This window comes from Antechinus flavipes, chromosome 4, assembly GCF_016432865.1.
Source record: "Antechinus flavipes isolate AdamAnt ecotype Samford, QLD, Australia chromosome 4, AdamAnt_v2, whole genome shotgun sequence".
Lineage (NCBI taxonomy): Eukaryota > Metazoa > Chordata > Mammalia > Dasyuromorphia > Dasyuridae > Antechinus > Antechinus flavipes.
This window is the reverse complement of record NC_067401.1, coordinates 248,498,381-248,518,505: the sequence shown is the minus strand read 5'-3', so window position 1 is coordinate 248,518,505 and position 20,125 is coordinate 248,498,381. Positions and strand designations below refer to the sequence as shown.

General features: G+C 31.2%; 1 protein-coding gene across 2 annotated transcripts in view; it reads left to right on the top strand.

The window, feature by feature from the left end:
• Window positions 1–20,125, top strand: part of PHIP (pleckstrin homology domain interacting protein) — a 171,253-nt gene that overhangs the window by 144,672 nt on the left and 6,456 nt on the right. For both annotated transcript variants that reach the window (XM_051997303.1, XM_051997301.1), the window contains exons 32-39: window positions 2,723–2,848; window positions 5,811–5,880; window positions 8,296–8,346; window positions 9,029–9,178; window positions 13,491–13,643; window positions 14,800–14,963; window positions 15,458–15,720; window positions 18,428–18,607. In XM_051997303.1, coding sequence (XP_051853263.1) covers window positions 2,723–2,848; window positions 5,811–5,880; window positions 8,296–8,346; window positions 9,029–9,178; window positions 13,491–13,643; window positions 14,800–14,963; window positions 15,458–15,720; window positions 18,428–18,607 — 1,157 coding nt within the window. The remainder of the gene's footprint in view (window positions 1–2,722; window positions 2,849–5,810; window positions 5,881–8,295; window positions 8,347–9,028; window positions 9,179–13,490; window positions 13,644–14,799; window positions 14,964–15,457; window positions 15,721–18,427; window positions 18,608–20,125) is intronic.

The following is a 20,125-nucleotide window of genomic DNA, read 5'->3' as shown; positions in this document are numbered from 1 at the left end:
ACAGAACCCATGCTAGGGTAATTTTTTACAACATTATCCCTTGCACTCACTTCTGTTCCGATTTTTCCCCTCCCTCCCTTCACCCCCTCCCCCAGATGGCATGCAGTCTTATACACGTTAAATATGTCACAGTATATTCTAGATACAATATATGTGTGCAGAACCGAACAGTTCTCTTGTTGTACAGGAAGAATTAAATTCAGAAGGTAAAAATAACTAGGAAGAAAAAAAACAAACATGCAAACAATTTACCTTCATTTCCCAGTATTCTTTCTTTGGGTAGCTGCTTCTGTCCATCACTGATCAATTGAAACTGAGTTAGATTCTTCTCTTTGTCAAAGAAATCCACTTCCATCATAATACATCCTCATATAGTATCATTGTTGAGGTATATAATGATCTCCTGGTTCTGCTCATTTCACTCAGCATCAGTTCATGTAAGTCTCTCCAAGCCTCTCTCTATTCATCCTGCTGGTCATTTCTTATAGAATAATATTCCATAACATTCATATACTATAATTTACCTAACCATTAACCAATTGATGGGCATCTACTTAGTTTCCAGTTTCTGGACACTACAAACAGGGCTGCCATAAACATTCGTGCACATACAGGTCCCTTTCCTTTCTTTAGTATCATAGTAACACTGTTGGATCAAAGGATATGCACAGTTTGATAACTTTTTGGGCATAATTCCAGATTGTTCTCCAGAAGGTTGGATTCATTCACAACTCCACCAACAGTGCATCAGTGTCCCCAGTTTTCCCACATCCCCTCCAACATTCATCATTATTTTTCCTGTCATCTTAGCCAATCTGATAGGTGTGTAATGGTATCTCAGAGTAAGTTATGTATTTATTACTGGAGAAGGTGTAGCTGGGGAGAGGGAGAGGATAGTATTATTACTAAATGGTCTTCTTAATTGAGACTATTCTTTGGAAAAGTTTTGAATACAGTACTTTTATTTCCTAAACTAATTTCACTCACCTTTCTTAATTATTCTATATTGGATAATAGAAAACCCAACACAGAGTTTTCTTAAGGGGAGAAAAGGCACAAAATTATGTGTTTGCTTTAGTTATGCAATTTTTGAATACTGATAAAAAAGTAAGTAATTGTCCTTTTATCCTTATGTCTTAGAGTCTATAGACATTTGAAAACATTCAGAAACAGAGAAAAATATTTAAGGAAATCACATTTTCCATTTTCATCTTAAAAGTCCTTTTGATTTTGTAGCTTTGATAAACTTTTACTTGCTTATAATTCCTTTATTTTTCTTTTAACTTAGGATTTTTTTTTTCATTTCAACTGACTTGATAAAACTGTATAACATTACTTTTTTCAAAAAGAATACAAGTAACTATTTTAACATGTTTCTTTACATATCAGCAGTTATGAGCTTCTTTTCCCATTGTTTCTGAAGATTTCATTCCCATTCCTTTTTGTGTTGCATATTCCACTGTCATCCTGGGCTCACACTATTGTGGGGTGGGTTTTTTGTTGTTGTTTTGGTTTGTTTTTTTGTTTTTTTGTTTTGGTTTGTTTTTTGGTCCATCTTCCCAAAGCTCCTTCGTCAGTTCATCACTTCATATCTTGGCTCCAGTGTCATGTGAAGGTTGTTAAGAATTCTAAATAGAGTACTACTGGTATTTTAGAACCAACCCATTATTTAGAAATAGTTTTGTATGGTTGAAAAGTATATTTCTGAAGTCTTAATTTGAGATGCTTTTTAAAATTCTCCACAAAAGGGCAAATAGGTTTTTGTGTACTAGGATAGAAACTTGTCAACCATTTATAGCATTATTTGTACAAGAAGCTTCATTCTGAGTTCCAAAATGGACTTTAAAATTAAAAATTGAAAGCTATTTTATCCACTGTATATAGTTATGATTTAATATTCCCTTAAAAGCATAGAATCTTTATTATAAAATACTGTACTTTGCCATCAAGTTATTAAGATATGTTGGCATTAGTTTTCTCTATATTCAGATGAGCCTATGGTACTTTTATACTTTTTTTAAGAAGTCATCTTTTCTCTTCCTTCCAACCTCTTCCTGAGATGTTTACCTCATTGTTCTTGTCAGTATGTCTTGCTCTCTTATTTTTATATAAGCCTGTTTGGGTTTGAGGACTTTTATTTGGCCTTACCTCTGATATAATAAAATATATAGTTGGGTGTTTTTTTTCCCCCTTAATGAGTGTTTGCTATCCATATCCATTTTTTGTTTGCTTCTGATATATGATTGTATTCTATGTGACTATAGTTGCTAGAAGTCTTTATTTTGGGTAAGGTGAGGGAAGGGCTTTTGGGGTGTTTGGTAGGTAAAGGTATTTATTTTTTCATTCCTTCCACTAGATGTATTTTAAGGACTATTCCCTGAACAGTTCTCTGGAGACTATATAGAGTTTGTTTCAGTCTAGAATTTGAACCATTAGAAGTAATTCTCCATCAATATTTGGTTTAGTATTCAGAGCATAATTTTTCTTTAGTTATGTTCACAATAAACTCATTGTTCTTTTTATTCATTCATATTCCACAGGTGATCTGTTCAGCTATATAATTGTTTCATCCATATATCATAACAGTAAATTAAATAATGTTTATTAGAGTTATGATTTTGTCTTCTGTAATTTTGAGATTAGAAGCAAAAATAGTAAGATCTAATTTTAATTTCTATGTAGAATTTTGAAATATGTTATTTCTTGTATTTTTCCTCCAAAGGCGGGTTTCATCACTGATGTGGGAAGTTCGATATATAGAACATAACACACGTACATTTAATGAGCCTGGAAGCCCTATTGTGAAATCTGCCAAATTTGTCACTGATCTTCTTTTACATTTTATAAAGTAAGTTCATGAATATGATGTTTAAAAATTAATTTTAACTATTATAACAACAATTAATAATATAAAGTAGGACTGATATTAATATAAATACTATTACATAGCTCAAAGTAAATGCATACAGGATTGTTTATATACTTAGACTTGGAGAAGACTTTAAAGGAATCCATTGCATCTTAAAATCTCTTTTGAAGAAAACTAAATACAGAGCTTGTGTATATAAGGTATTGTCACCAATGACATTGATATTTGTATGCCCCACAATTGGTATAGTTTGTGTTTAACAAATAATATACCAAAGGATAATTAGCCTTTAGAATACTAAGTTAAGCAAAATGCTTTGCTATATACCATACCTTCTGATTTTTCCACTCTCACCATTTTTGCATAATGCCCCCAGCGTGATCTTCATAGATATAAATGAAATAATACAATAAGTATGAAGTACTTTTCTTTGTGTATGATACCAGTTGTTGAGAAAACAACTAGAAAGAATGAAGCCATCCCTGTTTGTAAGGAATTTACTTTTATTGTGGGACACAAATACCTACATAATATAGGTATATATAAAATTGATGTATACAGAGCATAATTATAAAATAGTTGAAGGATGGAACTAGTAGAGGAAACAGAAAAGATTTCATGCAGAAAATATTGCTTGACATATCTCAAAGGAAGAATAAGGATACTTAGGAAGTAGAAATAAGGAAGGAGAACATTTGAAATATATGAGGTGTTGATTGCAAAGATAAAGACAAAAAATAGTATCATATCTGAAAAGAAAAGGCCAATTTGTCTGGTCTAGATCACAGAATGTAGGAGGGAGAATAATATCCAGTGAAACTGAAAAGATAAGAATCACTTATTCTTGGCCTTAAGACTTTCTGAAGTACTCCATGTCAAATTGGGATAGCAATAATTGATAGGAAAAATTTTCAAAGAACATTAACTCAGTCTGTCTTATTTCTCTTTCATTTGACAGTCCTTCAAATACTTAAAAGACCTCTATACCTTATTCCTTAAGTATCCTTTGGCAGGGAGGGCTAAACTTAGCTATTTTTTCAAATCATTCTTATCTTGAGGCTTTTCATCAGTTTCACTATCCTACTTTGAAATGTTTCAAGATTATCATTGTCCTGAAGACAGTACTTCAAATGTATAATCTTATCAGAATCAGAATTTTAAGAAAGTTAAATAGAATTAACAAGACTTTGAGTCTAGATATTGGAGGATGTAATAGAGGGCAGAATCAAGGAGGACCCCAAAATTTGAAGGAACTTGAAATATATAGCTTGGAGATGGGAGGATTTGTGAAGGGGTGGGGAGCGGGGAGAATCTTTAAGTTTTTGAAGGATTGTCTTGTAGAAAAGATATTTTGTTATTTTGCATGTTGCCAGAACAATCAAGCTTAGGAACAAGAGAGAATAGCAAATGAGTTTTGAGATGCGGAAAAATCTTTCTACTTATTGAAACTGAATAGAATGGACTGTCTTAGAAACTAATAAATTTCTCCCTCATCAGAGATCTTTACCGAAAATCAGGATGAGCACTTTATTATATTTGCCATATTTAACACCACACACACACACACATACACATACACACACCCACACCCACACAATATACTGTATTTAAGTGGATGTGACTGCTATGGTATTCCTTCCAATTCCTTCCAATTCAGCTTCTGTGAAAAGATTATTTAGGATAGATCATTTTTGAGATTTTAGATACTTAACTACAAAACTTGTCATTTGTTATGAATTGAACAAGCATTACTCTGCTCAAGTATTTATTGCACTTAGGCACTGTGTTTAATATGTTGGCAGATTTTTTAAAATTATTTTTGATATAAAAATCAGCATTAGCTACCCCAAGAATATAAAATCTAACATAAATAACATCTGTACTGCGAGATAGCTTATGCTAAATGTCATACCAAGAGACCTCAGGAGTTCTGTGGTGAAGGTATTAAGAAGATTCAATAGAGATAGAAATATTTAACCTGTCTTAGTCAGTAGAGTACTATGAGAGGTAAAGGGTATTCTGACTTGACACTATCAAGAACAAAACTGGAGAAAGTACAACAAAATGATTAGTTAAATTTTTTCTGGAATTTAAGGTGATTAGGAAATATGAAACTAGGAAAGGAAGATTATAGTTGCCAAATGCAGAGTTAAAATTATTTTACTAGATAATTGAAGTGGTGATTCCATTAACAAAAATTGCAAAGTCAGAACAAAAAATGGATTGGCAAGAGAGGTGAAGATTTTAACTTAAACATATTTAGTTCAAGCTATTCACAAGACAGCTAGGTAGAAGTTAAGCATGTGTGATGGCTACTAAAGAAAAATACCTGAATAAGATTGATAGATTAAGTTACTAGAGGAGATTAAAGTTGTGAAGCAAAAGAAAACAATAATTAAAATAGAATGACTAGGAGAATGGTTGAGGAAGTTCACTTAAATCACATCAGCCCTCTCAAGTTGGAGAACTAGTTATTTACTAAGATGCTGGGTACAGAGAAAATGACATGTTTCTGAGTTTCAAGAAACTTACAATCTGTTTAAGAAAGTTAAAGAATTTAAAGGAATGATAATTGTAGAGTAGTCAAGTGATGTTTCTAAGAATTTGAACTAGTTTTGAAAGATGGGTAGGAGTTGTATGGTTGAAGGGGAACATCCTGGGAAGGATTTCAGTGCTCATATTCAGAGGAATAAATAAGAAATGAATTTGGAAAGGTAGATTTGATTGAAATTGTGGGTATTTAACATGTTGTGGGCAAATTTTTCAATAATTTATGGAGTTTTGTAACCTCCCAAAGTTTTGATATGCTTATTTAAATACTTCAGTAATACAAAATTATTTTAGCTCTTAACGTTATATATATATATATATATATATATATATATATTTCTTTAAAATTTTGATATTAAAAGCATTTGAACTAACATTTCTTATTATATAGAGATCAGACTTGCTATAACATCATTCCACTCTACAATACAATGAAGAAAAAAGTCCTCTCTGATTCAGAGGTAATTTTTAAAATTTTATTGTTATTATTAGAGTTTAATCAGTGTACCAAAATAAGCCTATATATTTTAGTTTATCATTTGGGATAAAAATATCATTTTTTAGAAGAAAATTTGGTTTTTTATGTTCATTTCAGTTGGTAATAGTTTATATGTAACTATATACAAAGTTATTAATAAACAGAAATGTTAGTGTTGTGGTAAATAAGCATCTATTAAATTTTTTATGTATGTACCTGGTAATATACTAAATACTATAGCTATTAAGAAAAGACACATATCTTTCTAGTGTGTAAAACAGTATGTCTATAGAATAGTACATAAAAAATATGAACAGAATAATTAGAAAGTAATCTTGGGGGCAGGTATTATAATGGGAAAGACCAGAAAAAACTTCTGCAGAAGATATTTGAGTTGTCTTAATGGAAACCAAAGAAAGGAGCCTTGGGGATGGCCTTTATAAGTGCATGAAGTTAGGAGGAAAAACATGTGAGAAATAATAGCTTGGGCTAGTGTGGCTGCTGTAGGGTGCAAGGAGAAGATCAAATATAAGAATATTGGAAAACTGTGAGGGGCTAGGTTAAGAGGTTTTAAAAATCCATCAGTAATTTCTATTTGATCCTAGAGATAATAGGGAATTACTAGAATTTGTTGAGTTAGGAGGGTAATATCATTAAACCTGCAATTTAGAAAAAGCAACTGATTGAGGAGTGAATTGGAATAGGGAAAAAGTTGAAGCAGGGAGAACAATTAAAGGGCTATTAGGAGTAAATATATGTCTCATTGGTTAGAGCATTGGCCCTAGAGTCAGGAGGACCCAGATTCAAATGTGATCTCAGACACTTGACACTTACCAGCTATGTGATCCTAGGCAAGTCATTTAATCCTGATTGCCTTGCTAAAACAACATTTTTTAAAAAACTATTAAACTATATTTTAAAATTCTTTTAAACTATTAAATCATTAAAGCCTATGCAAAAAGAATTATACAAGGATGATTGGTGTGGATGTGGAGAAAAAGCATGTGAGAGAGATTGTCAAAATAGACATAATTTGATAACAAATTGGAGATAAGGGGTGAGTGAACAGAGTTAAGAATAAAACCCAAGTTTCAAGCCTAGATGACTAAGGATATTGTGGTCCCACAGTAGTATTGAAAAATTGAGACATGAGGAAAGGGTAAATAAATTGTTTTGGACATGTTGAGTTTGGGATTACTATAGAACTTGTAAATTCAGGATAACTATTGCATTTGAATGATTTAAGACGAATTCAGAAGAGAAGATGGCTGAATATAAGATCTGGGTAGCATTTGCTTAGATATGATAATAGAATGAATACGTAGAAACTGATAGAGGAAAAAAAAAGAAAAGGACTTGGGAAACATCCATCAGTCCTGAGCATTACTTAGTCAAAAAACCAGAAGGGAGAAAATTAGCAATCAGGGAGGAAGTGAACCAGCAGAGAGCAGGGTCATGAAAATCGTAAGAAAAGAATATTTAGGAGAAGCAAGTAGTAATAATGTCTGAGGATTTAGAAGAGGTTAAGAGTAGTAGGGATTGAGAAAAGACCAAAATTTGATAATTTGAAACTCATTATTAAGTAACTTGGGAGAGAACACTTTGAGTTAAATGATAAACCTCCATTTCATTTTTTTAAAGATTTAAGACTGAGTGGAAAGTGGAAGCTCCTAATATAGACAGCATTCTCAAGGAGTTGAACCAGTCAGATGGATTAAGTGAAGTTTAAGAATGGAAGAAGGGTGGCTAGATGGCACAGTAGATAGAGCACTGGCCCTGAAGTCAAAAAGACTTGAGTTCAGATCTGACCTCAGACACTTAACATTCCCTGGCTGTGTGACCCTAGGCAAGTCACTTATCCCCAATTGCCTCAGTAAAAAAAATAGGGGGGAAGTGAGGGAGAGGAGACCTGAGCCTGTTTATAGGTAGCAAGGAATGAATAGAATAAAGAGTGCATGATGAGAGTTTAGCATTATCTTTTCATTTGAAACAGATGAAGGAATAAGAGAGTAGTTTATATATGGTGATATAAATGAGTTGGAGAGAAAAGAGAGCTCCTATTTTTTTGGTCTGGGACAAGGGCCTTGGTTTACAGGGTGGAACAAAGAGCTATGGGAGATTTAAAGAGAGGATAAAAAAAAAGGTTTGGAATATCTTCTATATTGTGTGAGATAATAATTGAATTAGAGGTGTAGAAGGTTTGTCTTGCTATATAATATGTGCTATGATGTAACAAGTTTATGGTGGACCCAGTCAGATATCCTGGTATTTTCAAGGCATTCCAAGTTAAGGGGAAGAAAGATGAACATAAGTAGTTAAATTTAAATAATGTACAGAGTAAGATAAGAAATTTTATTTCCCATTGTTTTATGAAACTCATAAATTCCTTGCTTCAAAGGAAGAAGAGAAAGATGCTGATGTGCCAGGAACGTCTACCCGTAAAAGGAAGGTAATTTATTTTTTATTGTTTTATTTCACTGATTATCACCATTAATCTCTTACCCAGAAAAGGGAATGAATGTACTTGCTCATGAAATAACATTATAAACAATCTTTGAAAAGGATTCTATATTTTCTGTTGTAAAATCAGAATTATATTATAAAAATGTATTTTATAAAGGATAGGGAGTAAAAATCAAGAAATAGTATTTTAGCACTTACTGTGTGCCGGGCTCTGGGGACAAAAAAAAAAAAAAAAACCTCCTACCTTGACAAGTACTCTCTTTCTAAATAGGGGATATATCATCTAGATAAAATGTAGCCTTAGAGTACACATATATACATCTATGTATATATATACATATTGTCGACCCCTTTGACAGTCTGTATTCTCCTTTATAGAATAACATATTTAAATGAGTTTTTAAAAATACGTACAATTATAAAGAAAATTGGTTTCACTGAAATAATTGTCAGAATGGTTTGGTGTTTTTATTTTGTTTAAATTTGTGTTCTAGTTTGAATATGTTGAGCTTTAGGTGACTATGGAACATTGTTTGAAATGTCCAACAAGCGTACTAAAATCAAGGGGGAAAAATGCTGTATCATTATTTAAGTATTATTTTACTATTCTAGATCAATTTTTAAAATTACAAAATTGTATTGAGTGAATGTATTTGAATTGATTTTAGGATCACCAGCCCAGAAGACGTTTACGCAATAGAGCTCAGTCTTACGATACCCAGGCCTGGAGAAATCAGTGCCAAGAATTATTAAACCTTATATTTCAATGTGAAGATTCTGAGCCATTCCGTCAGCCCGTGGATCTCCTTGAATATCCAGTGAGTGTTGTGTTTTGTTTTTCAAAATAAATGTTCTTGGAAATGAGGTTATGGTTTGTAATAGCTCTTTTTATGCTGACAAAGGATTGGAAAATGAATAAATAAATCATGGTGTTGGAAAGCAATGGAATATTTGAAAATGATGAAGAAGCTGATGTTAGAAAGGCCTGGAAAAATTTACATGACTTGATGTTGAGCAAAACAAGCAGAAATAGGAATACATTGTACATAGTAACAGCAGGATTGTGGGATGATCAATTTTGATTCTTCTCAGTGGTTCAATGATCCAAGGAAAGCCCAATAAACTTTGAATAGAAAACACCATTTTCACCCAGAGAGAAAACTATGGAGAATGAAGATAAATCAATACATGCTCCATTTATTTTTTTTTCTCTCTCAAGTTTTTCCCTTTTGTTCTGATTTTTTTCTCTCTCAACATGATTCATTAAGTAGTGTGTATTTACAAAAATTAATGTACATGTGTAACCAAAAAAAAAAAAAAATTAAAACTTTTTTTAAAAATGAAAAGAAAAAAATGAGATTATGTTCAGGAACTATAGTTATGCCAGATTTTTATGAAGATAGAATTTCATTCTTAAATGAATTTCACAAATAATATTGGCTTATTTAGTATGAAATATAAACTTTAATTATTGAAAGACCAGTTAAGTATTTTAGTATAGCATTTAAGTCATTATAAACTTATATAAACTAGAATATACTGTGAAACAATTGAGGAAACCTATATTTCACATTTCTTCTTGCCTTTAAGGAACTATAATTTAGCTTACGATATTTTATTTCATTCCTTTAGTTGAAACCATTTTCACTTGAAACAGCACTTTTAGGTCCTAGTCTATATTTAGTATGAAATAAGAAATAAGACAACATAGAATATTTTAATATTGTGGAATTCATGAAATAACATTTTTGCCAATTAAAATCTATATTGATTCATCCCCAGACAAGTAGTTGAACTGCTAATAAAATCAATATAATGTGTATATAAACCTATAACATTTTATCCAAACAGAAAAAAGTGGTAAGCATATATTTTAATTTCACTTACTGTTTTTTCCTCCGATACTCATAACTAGAGGTATTTGCAAGTATGAAATGGTCAAAAGGCTGGTAGTAATAGACTAGAAATAATAAGTTACTACTACAATATTAGTTATAGCAAGCATATTAACTTTATTTTCATACCTATATTTTCAACTATATGCTTTTCCCACTCAACCATTCTGTTCTCTCTTAAAGCAAAATAAGCAAAATATCACAAGCATTTGACAATCAGGTTAATTTGTATAACATTTCATATGTATAGTCCGAGAAGGAAGATGTTTCACCTTTTGTTCTCTAGGATTAAAATTAGAAATAATCAAAAGTTGCCTTTTGAAGTGTTTTTGTTATTGTCATTGTATATTCTTTTTTCTTGATTCTGCTTATTTCTCTCTTCTCAAGTACATCAACTTACTCATTTTTAGCCATTAATTGTGGGAGGAAGTTTAGGAATATTTGAAACCTAGACGATTTTTATGAGTAAACTAATAGGTGTGTTGGAGAAAGGATAACATTGAACTTGGAGATATAGGTCTTTAGTTTCAAACTCCCAGTTCTGCTATGTAGTATTTGTGTGACCTTGAGTCCAGTCTATTAACTTCAATTTCTTCCTCTACAAAGAAGTTGCTTAGAAGATCTCTAAACTTCCAAATAGTTCTAAATCTTTGTTTTAGTCACCTTAAATTGGCTTATTAAAGCAAATACTAGTAAATTTACCTGATTTAATATGGTGATAATATACTATTTCACTAATCCATCACTTGTTAAGTAATGTAAGTTAATTTTACAAATAAAAACTATTGCCAAATCATTTTATTTTCACTTTTTATTTTAAAAATTCTGAAACAGAACAGTTGTAAACTTAAAATAAGTAGTTCATCAAGCTTCCTAGAACGGATATATCCAAATGAGAGTTACTGTCTTCAAGTTTATATATTGCAAAACTGCTACTTAAGATATTTTTAAAGCTATTGTTTTGAAATTGGCTTGTATTTTGCTATAATGGACATATCTTGGGAGCATGAAAGAGTTATGTGGAAGTAGTAATGAAAAAGAAAATTAAATCATTATTGTCTTGTATAATTATAAATTGTCTATCACATGTTTTTAAAAATTAATCTTATTTTTGAAGGCAGTCAGAGTTAAATGATTTGCCTGGGTCATCTAACTAATCTAACTAATAATATCTGAGCCTGGATTTGAATTCAAGTCCTCCTGACTTGAAGGCTGGTGCTCCATCCACTGTGCCATATAGCTACCCTCAATCTTGCATATTTTTTCACAGATTTTTAGTGGCTATAAACTGTCATCTTTTGAGAATGTTTGACTTTCGGAAATGATCCTAAAAGATCTGAAAAATGATGAGAATGATCAAGCCTCTGATAGCTTTCTGTTCAAAAGTATAGATGAAGTTATAAAGGAGATTGGTTTTCTTTTGTGTTAGGTACACTGCCTATGAAGGAAATTCAAAAAATGTTTTACCAGGATCATTGCCATAATTATATAGCTTTCCAAAATCTCTTAACTTATGTCTAACCCATTTATTAAAAAAAAAAATTGTATTTCTTCATATTTCATGTTATATATTTCTAGTATCTTAAAATATGACATGTAATTTAGCATTATTTCATTATAAAGAATTTTATTATTCAGAGTTTATGAGTCTTCTATACATCAAGGACTTATCTATTTCTCTAATTTAAACGAACCGCCTTTGCTCTGCTTTTTTTTCCTTCTATCCTCCTCGAGTTTGCTGTTCAAAGTATTTTCCTATGGTTTTTACAATTTTGTGAATGTAGCCCTAGAATCTGGCTTAGTTTTTCGTAGAGTGATATTTAGCACCAAAAGTCTTTGAAAATTGACTCTTTGGTTCTGTTTTGTTTTAATGTTGCTGTTGTTTTACAGTAATTCAACTTTACTGTCATTAGGACCCTCCCCTGTATTATATAAGCAAATCAGTATATTAGCCATGTCTAAAAATATAAGCCTTTGCCAAGGGACAGAAAACATATTTCACTATCTGTTCACTATCTGTCCTCAGAAATCTTCTAGTGCTGTTACCATGGTCTTTGTATACATTGTTCTGCTTACTTTGTTACATACTATTTCATATAAGTCAACCTACCTTTCTTTGATTGTTCATATTCACTTTCTTTCAGTGCAATATTTTATTGTATTCATAAGCCATAATTTCCACAGCTGTTCTTTAATCTCCAATCACTTTTCCAGTTCTTTGGTGGGACAGAAAGTGATGAAATAAGTATTTTTGTATAAATAGAATTTTGCCTTCCTTAAAGGCCTTATTATTATTGGCCTCCTTAGAATATTTGCCTAGTAATACTATCATTAAGTCAAAGGGCATGTATAGTTTAGTGAATTTTTTAGTATAATTTCAAATTACTTTCCATAACAATTTTACCAGCTCACAAATTTAACAGTTTCACCACTTACTATTTATGACCTATCACATACCTTTTTCAGGGGCAGGAGAGCATAATGGATAATGTTGGACTTGGATTTTAATTCTTCCTACAATTGATGGTGTGGTCATGGGTTTAACTTCTGAGTTTTTATATGCATTGTGAAATTGAGATAATGATGTCTGTAATGCCCTTTACTCAAAGAGTTTTTATGTGACTGAAATTAGGTTAACATATTAGTAAAGTGCTTTTTAAGAATATAATTAGTCCTCTTAAAGCAACAGCATTTTAATTATTTCAGTATAGAGGTATGGTTCAGTAAGTTGCTAAAAATGATCTGAGTAAGTAGTATAACTGCAGTCCACACATTGCCTCTTATTATGAAACTATAATTATATCCCATAGTTCAAAACTATTACAAATGACATTTATTTTGATATATTGTTTTGTCATAACTATAGTATGATGCCAAAAATCTATTCATCTTTTTAACTTTAAAATCATGCTGTTAAAAGGAAATAACCTTCATGTTTGTTTTATAGTAGATGAAATATAGTAAGACTAAAGGCTTCAGATATACACATACACACACACACACACACACACACACACACACTGGGAATGCAGGTACTGGATAAAGAATAGGGAGAAGTAAATATAGAGGTTGATACTACCTAAGAAAATATTTTTTATCTGGGACATTGAGGTAATGATGAAGTTGTGATTATTAACAGGATCAATCTTTGTGCCTTTCTTAGAACTCACGTGTGACCTAATTTTGAGGAACATTGATTTATAGCCTTGATTTTTTTTTTTTTTTTTTTATGTAGGATTACAGAGACATTATTGACACTCCAATGGATTTTGCTACAGTTAGGGAGACTTTGGAGGCTGGTAATTATGAGTCACCAATGGAATTGTGTAAAGATGTAAGACTTATTTTCAGCAATTCCAAAGCTTATACACCAAGCAAGAGATCAAGGGTATGGAATTAAACTTTCTTTCCCAAATGTATAGCTTTTCCACTCATGTCATCAACCTTTATTTATAAATGTAAACAACTAAATATTTATAAGACAACTAATCAAAATATTTTTTAAATATTGAAATTTTTTTTAAATCTGCAAATGTGACATTCATTAACTGTGAACATTTCCATTGTGAAACAACAAAATTGAATATGAATTCTCATTCTTATTAGTTTGTACTGTCTATGAAAAAATGTTTGAAGAAAAGTGTTTTCTGGAAATAAAATACTGCAGTTGGTAATTAATTTTATTTCATTTGCAAATGGAATAAATAAATTTATGAAATTAACTTGTCTTTTTAAAAAAGTTGTATGATCAACTTTAGTATTTAATGGAGGGAGGAGCGTTTGTATGGGTAATTTATAAATGTGAAAATTAAAATATTTACCTGATAAAAGAAAGAAAAGGGGAATTCTGAAAGTGAGGAAGAACATCAGTAGATCTCAGTACATGGCAACCCACCCATTGTGTATATACCAAGTGAAGCTATGGCTAATTAGGTCAGCAGTGAAAAGGGTACTATAGGGAGATCCTTGTGGATGATATGCAGAGCACATATTCTGAATAATGAGACTAAAAGCTACAGTTCAAGGTGATAGATATTGCATATTCCTTTCGCCCCCCCAAAAAATTTAAAAATATAATCTTGACTAAAGAAATTATATTTAGGAGATGGATTGATTAGAACAATAGGACCTAAAGTTAGGAAGACCTAACTTGATTTCCATCCTCAGGACACTGACATTAGTTAGATTACCCTTAAAAAGTAATTTATCTCTGCCTTAATTTCCTCAACTATAAAATGGTAATAATACCTACCTTCCAGAATTGTGAAGATAAAATGAGGTAATAGTTGTAAGGCATTTAGCACAGTGCCTAACACATAATAGGTGCTTGATAAATGCTTGTTTTCTTTCTTTTATTTATGGCATAAATCTTCTAAGTACACATTTTTAATTGAAATTATCTTAAGAGTAAATAAGTAATTTTTTTTAATCAAGAATTTGCTATCAAAAAATGTATATGATTCTATATTATGATTTTACAGAAGAGCAAATTTACTTATTGAAAAGCAATTTTTCAACACTGACACAGTTTCTTTTATTTATAGATTTATAGTATGAGTTTGCGTCTGTCTGCTTTCTTTGAGGAACACATTAGTTCAGTTTTGTCAGATTATAAATCTGCTCTTCGTTTCCATAAAAGAAATACAATAACCAAAAAGAGGAAGAAAAGAAACAGAAGCAGCTCTATTTCCAGTAGCACTGCATCAAGGTACATAGTTATTTCTTTTTTTTAAAAAGCATGAAATGATCCATAAGTTTGACATCTGAGTGGTTAAACTTGGTGTGTGTTTTTTAATGCTTCCTTTACTATTCCCTATATTGCAGAATGATATGTTTGACATGCAAGTTCCTTTGATGTGGAGGATTTTTAAACTTTAACTAAAGCTATACTAGTGTAAGTGCTTAAATTCAAATAACTGCTAAACAGAGTAAAACAGCATTTTTAGGGTAGTGATGACATCATGCCTTTTTTTATCATGTATAACTACAGCATTTACAGTGATCTTTCACTAAAGACTCACTTATCTGAGGTTCACTACTTCTTAAAACTCAATACAAATGCCATGTTTAACATTTCATATTACAGTATAATTGATTTTGAATCCTACAGTACTTTACAAGTTGTGTATACATATATGTGTTCATCCTCATGTACCTCCAAGTGACCATGTGTGTTACAAGTTTCATTTTTTAAATTTACAGCCCTGAAAGGAAAAAAAGGTTGCTAAAACCTCTCCTGAAGGCAGATATCTCTACCTCTCCATTTTCTACACCTTCACGAACAATAGCCCCAAGACATAATGCTGTTCAGATGAATGGAAAAACGATAGAGTCCAATTCTGTGGTGCGAACTAGAAGCAACAGAGGACTTACAGACCTAATTGTAACTGAGCAACCATCTACTTCTTCGGGAAGCAAGCCTTTGATTTCAAAGCCTAATGTTTCTGTGATACCTGGGAAAACAAGTGAGTCAAGTCATTCATAATTTCTAAATTGAAGATTACTTAGTAAAAAATTATTTCCCTGTGAACTTGTATCTAAATTATCTAAGTTCTTTTCTCTTGGTACCTTGAAAATTAAAATATATTACATTAGATTTTAATTAAGTCTCTTCATATTTTGTGTTGGCATTTTCAAACTTTTCCAAAAAAATTTTTATTTTTTTACTCATACCTTGTAAATCCTAAAAATACCTTAAACTTTTTCTTTTCTACTTCTGTGGGGTTTTTTAAAAATAGTTTATTTAGAATAGAAGATCTGTTCTTTTTTTGTTGTTGCTCATAAATGTTTGGGAATTTTTTATTTGAAAGTCAATTTCTTAAGGGTAACACTGGTGGACATTTTGATACAATTATTGTGTAGAACTCAAGGACAGTTAAATACTTAAATAGTATGAAAATTTTGGAGTGTGTTCCCCTTTGGTACAAAACCTTTGTAGAAAAATTTGTTATCTACTTGAATTAAATACCTATTGCTTGTCTAATTCCTTTACTTCTCAGGACCATTTGATAATATTAACAAACCTCTTGCTAAAAATGCTGTTTTGACATTTTCCCTGATCTATGATAGTACAGATAGTTCCTTACTTTGTCTTCTTCCATTTCTCCTCTTATCACAATGATATCTGTAGGTTTCTCCCAAAACTTATCCCTCAGTTTTCTGTTCTTTTTGTTTTTTTTTAACATTATATCCTTGATGAAAATATCCTTTTTTCATAATTTCATTTTTAAAAAGCATTTTTAAAATGATGACTCCCACATTTATCCTCCAAACTTGAACTTTGATTCTATAATTTGGTCACTTAGTAAGGTTTGAAGTAACCTTAGATTTTTCTTTCTCTTTTTGTTCATGTATATCCAGTTTACCACATTTTGTCTAAATCTCCTTTTTTTCATAAATTAATATGAAATTATCACTTACTTTTTGTTAATAGGCATTTATATAGCCTTTTAAAGTTTGCAGAGTACTTTATATGCATTATCTCATTTTTGTTTTACAAATATGAAGTAAGTACAACAATATTACTATCCTTGTTTTACAGAGGCAGAAACTGATATTCATAGAGTTTCTTATAATAACAGTTTTGAAAGAAAGGTTTTAAAACTGAGGTATTCTTGACTTAAAATCCATCCCTGTTGCATCAGAATTTATAACTTCTTTTTCTACCCTTTGGAATTTGGCCTGAGCATGTTCTGTCCTCCCACCAAGCTTGTCTTACTTGCTATTCATCATACATGAAATTGCATCTCTTAAAACCTCTGTGTAAAACACAGTCATCCATTCTTGGAATCACTTTTATTTCTTAAATATTTATAAATATCTTAAATGTTTATTTCTTAGAGATCTTTTAGTTATTAGTGTTTATTTATATGTTTGCATCCTGTTTTACACAATAAAATGTAAGTTTCTTGATGATGGGGATTGCTTGCTTTGTATCTTTTTAACCTTAGCACCTATCACTATCTGTCCCTGGCATATACATATTTTTAAAAGCATTTATTGATATCTTTTGTTTTACAATTCTATATTTCTCCTTGTACCCCTCCACTTTCTAGAGCGCCATCTCTCCTAACCAAGACTTTAAAAAATAATAATAAAAAAAAATAATAATCAAGTCCAATCAGTACATTTTAAAATCTGACAATATATGCATTGCTCTATAACCATGGGACTTCTTCCTGTACCTTCCCCTCAAAACATCTTGCTTTGCAAAGGAGTGAGGAAAAGTGTATTCTCTTGTCTCTTCTTTGAGGCTAAGCCTTTTCTTTGAAATCCAGCAACATTTATTTAGTAAATGCTTTTACATTGCTTGATTAGCCTCTCTGAAATTAGTGAGGTTAATTCTAGATCAAAAATAACATTATCAATAATAGCTGTCATTTATATAGAACTTACTGTTTGTCAGGCATTTTGCTAAGCACTTTACAATTATTATTTCATTTGATCCTCACGAACAAGCCTGCAAGTTAGATGCTATTGTTATCCTCATTTTATGGAAAGGAAACAAGACAAAAAGAGTTGTGACTTGTCCAGGATCAATCACATAGCTAAATAATTTTTTGAGGCTGCATTTTAAATCAAGTACTCCAAGTAGTTGAAGTAAATCAAGTACTCCATTGGACTCCAAGCCCAATGCTTGATTTGTTATGCCATCTAGCTACCTTGAAAACAATACATTGACACTGGACCAGTATAATAAAAGTCCTAGCAGTTTGTCACTCTTGTTGTAAGTTGCAGTATCTATCTAGTATTACCTTTGGGAACATCTGATCATAATTACACCATAATGAATTATTAGAACCTAACTTTAATGGAAGTTCATCAGCATGAATGATTATAAATATTGTCCTAGAGCTTTCTATCAAATTAGAGCATTTCTATTTCTATCAAATTAATATCGACCAGCTTCTCATAAAAGAGAGGAACCAGGAAATATAAATGACTTCCATTTCTTAATGGTCATCTCCTCTTTGAAAATTGAGTGTTTTGAAGTAGAAAGTTGTATTAGCCCAAATATTTTGAATCTTACTAATCTAGTTGTGCATTAGTGGCAATCTTAGCCTTCCCTTCTTTTCTAAAGGATGAGGGAATGGGAATTAAAGTACCTCTCATGATAAGTTTTAGTGAATCTTGGCTTTTTAAAGAGTTTGTTCCTTTCTTTGTTTTTTTTAGTGCTGGAGAATACTACAAAACATTCCAAAAATGTAAATAGTCTTTCAGGCTCAAGTCAATCTAATTTTAGTCACAGTACTAGGAATAACTCTGCCAGAGAAAATATAGAGAAGGAAAAGCCAGTCAAACGTAAAATGAAATCATCTGCTCTTAACAAGACACCCACTCCAATTCAGCAAGGTAAGTTGTTAACTTTTCAAGTTTATTGTAAGATGTGCTAGAATTCATTAATAATACTGGGTTAGGTTAGGACTAACACTCAACTTTTAGACTGCCCATATTATATTAGCGCCTTCCTGTGGGGAGTTGACATATCTAAAGATATGGTTTGAACCAAAAAAAAAAAAAAAAATTAGAGATCTATGTAGTAATCAATTCACTCAATTATGTAATTCCTAAAACTTAGATGCTCTGTTGAAAGAATTGGCAAATTTTTCCTGAAGTTAAGGATGTATTTCTAAGCTTTTTGGGGGAGACAGTTTTTTGGAGGGAAGGGGAGATTGTAGAAACTTTGTTCAGAGAGATTCAGGAAAGTGATTGGTTGTTAAAAGATATTGAACATGTTAAAACTGACTTCACAAGATCAATAAATATATCCTAAGTTGTTCATTTGTCCTTTATCTTCTTTCATTCCTTGTTTGTAGTAAATCCTCACTTTTTAATAGTTTAGTTCTTTGTTTGACCTATTTCTTCTCACTTCCAGAATTCTAAACTCTGAAGTGATATCTATGTATTTAACTATTAGTCTACAGCTATAATACAACATAGTCTTGCACATTTAATTTTCAATTTAGAAATGGTGCAGCCAAACTACTACTACCATAGTAGCCAGTTGTCTGAAGTATATTAGTTAGTGAATAATTAGTTCTTTATCATTAACATTATTTTCTGCTTCCAACTTAAAAATGGGTTGTATTTTAAATGTTCTATAGTTGGTAATTCAGAATTCTGAATACATTTCCCTCCCAGAAACAGTTTTGTGTAGCGATTTGATTCCTAGGTCAGCCCGCACAAAAAAAAAAAAAAAGCCAGTTTAATTTATAATATATTTCTGTTATAGTTCTAGTATAACCCCTATGCATAATAGTGCTTTTTAGAGAAATGTGTTCAGAGTTCCATTTAGGAATTCAAAGAGCAGCCTCTTCCTGTCAGCTACAAACCATACCTACTACCCTAGATTTGTAGTCAGAAAATAAGGGAATTAATTATAGGTCTTCCATTATATGTGACCTTGAAGAAAATCACTTAACTAGTCTATTTCTCTTTCTTTTAAATAGAGCTGTGGGTTAAATTATATTATTGTGATCACTATTTTTATTCAAGAAACATTTATTAAGTGCCTGACACATGCTATGCTATACATAATATACAACAAAAGCCATTTTCTTAAGGAACTTATGGCATAATATTCAAGTACACCAACTTTATAATTTGAAAAGTCAGATTGATGCAAAGGAGAAATACAAAGTGATGTAAAAAATTTGAGAAGGGAATTTTCATTGAGGGTATATGAAAAGGAAAAAGAATGGCTTAATGGAGGTGAGCACATCATTTATAAAGAAGTATTCTGTGTGTCAAAGAAATTTCTGTTTTTAGCAAATGGCCCATAACAAATTCTTCATTAACCACTGTCAAAATTAAAGTCACAAAAATCAATAGTTGGAGGCAAACAATGAATTAAAATAGAGTATGAATCAT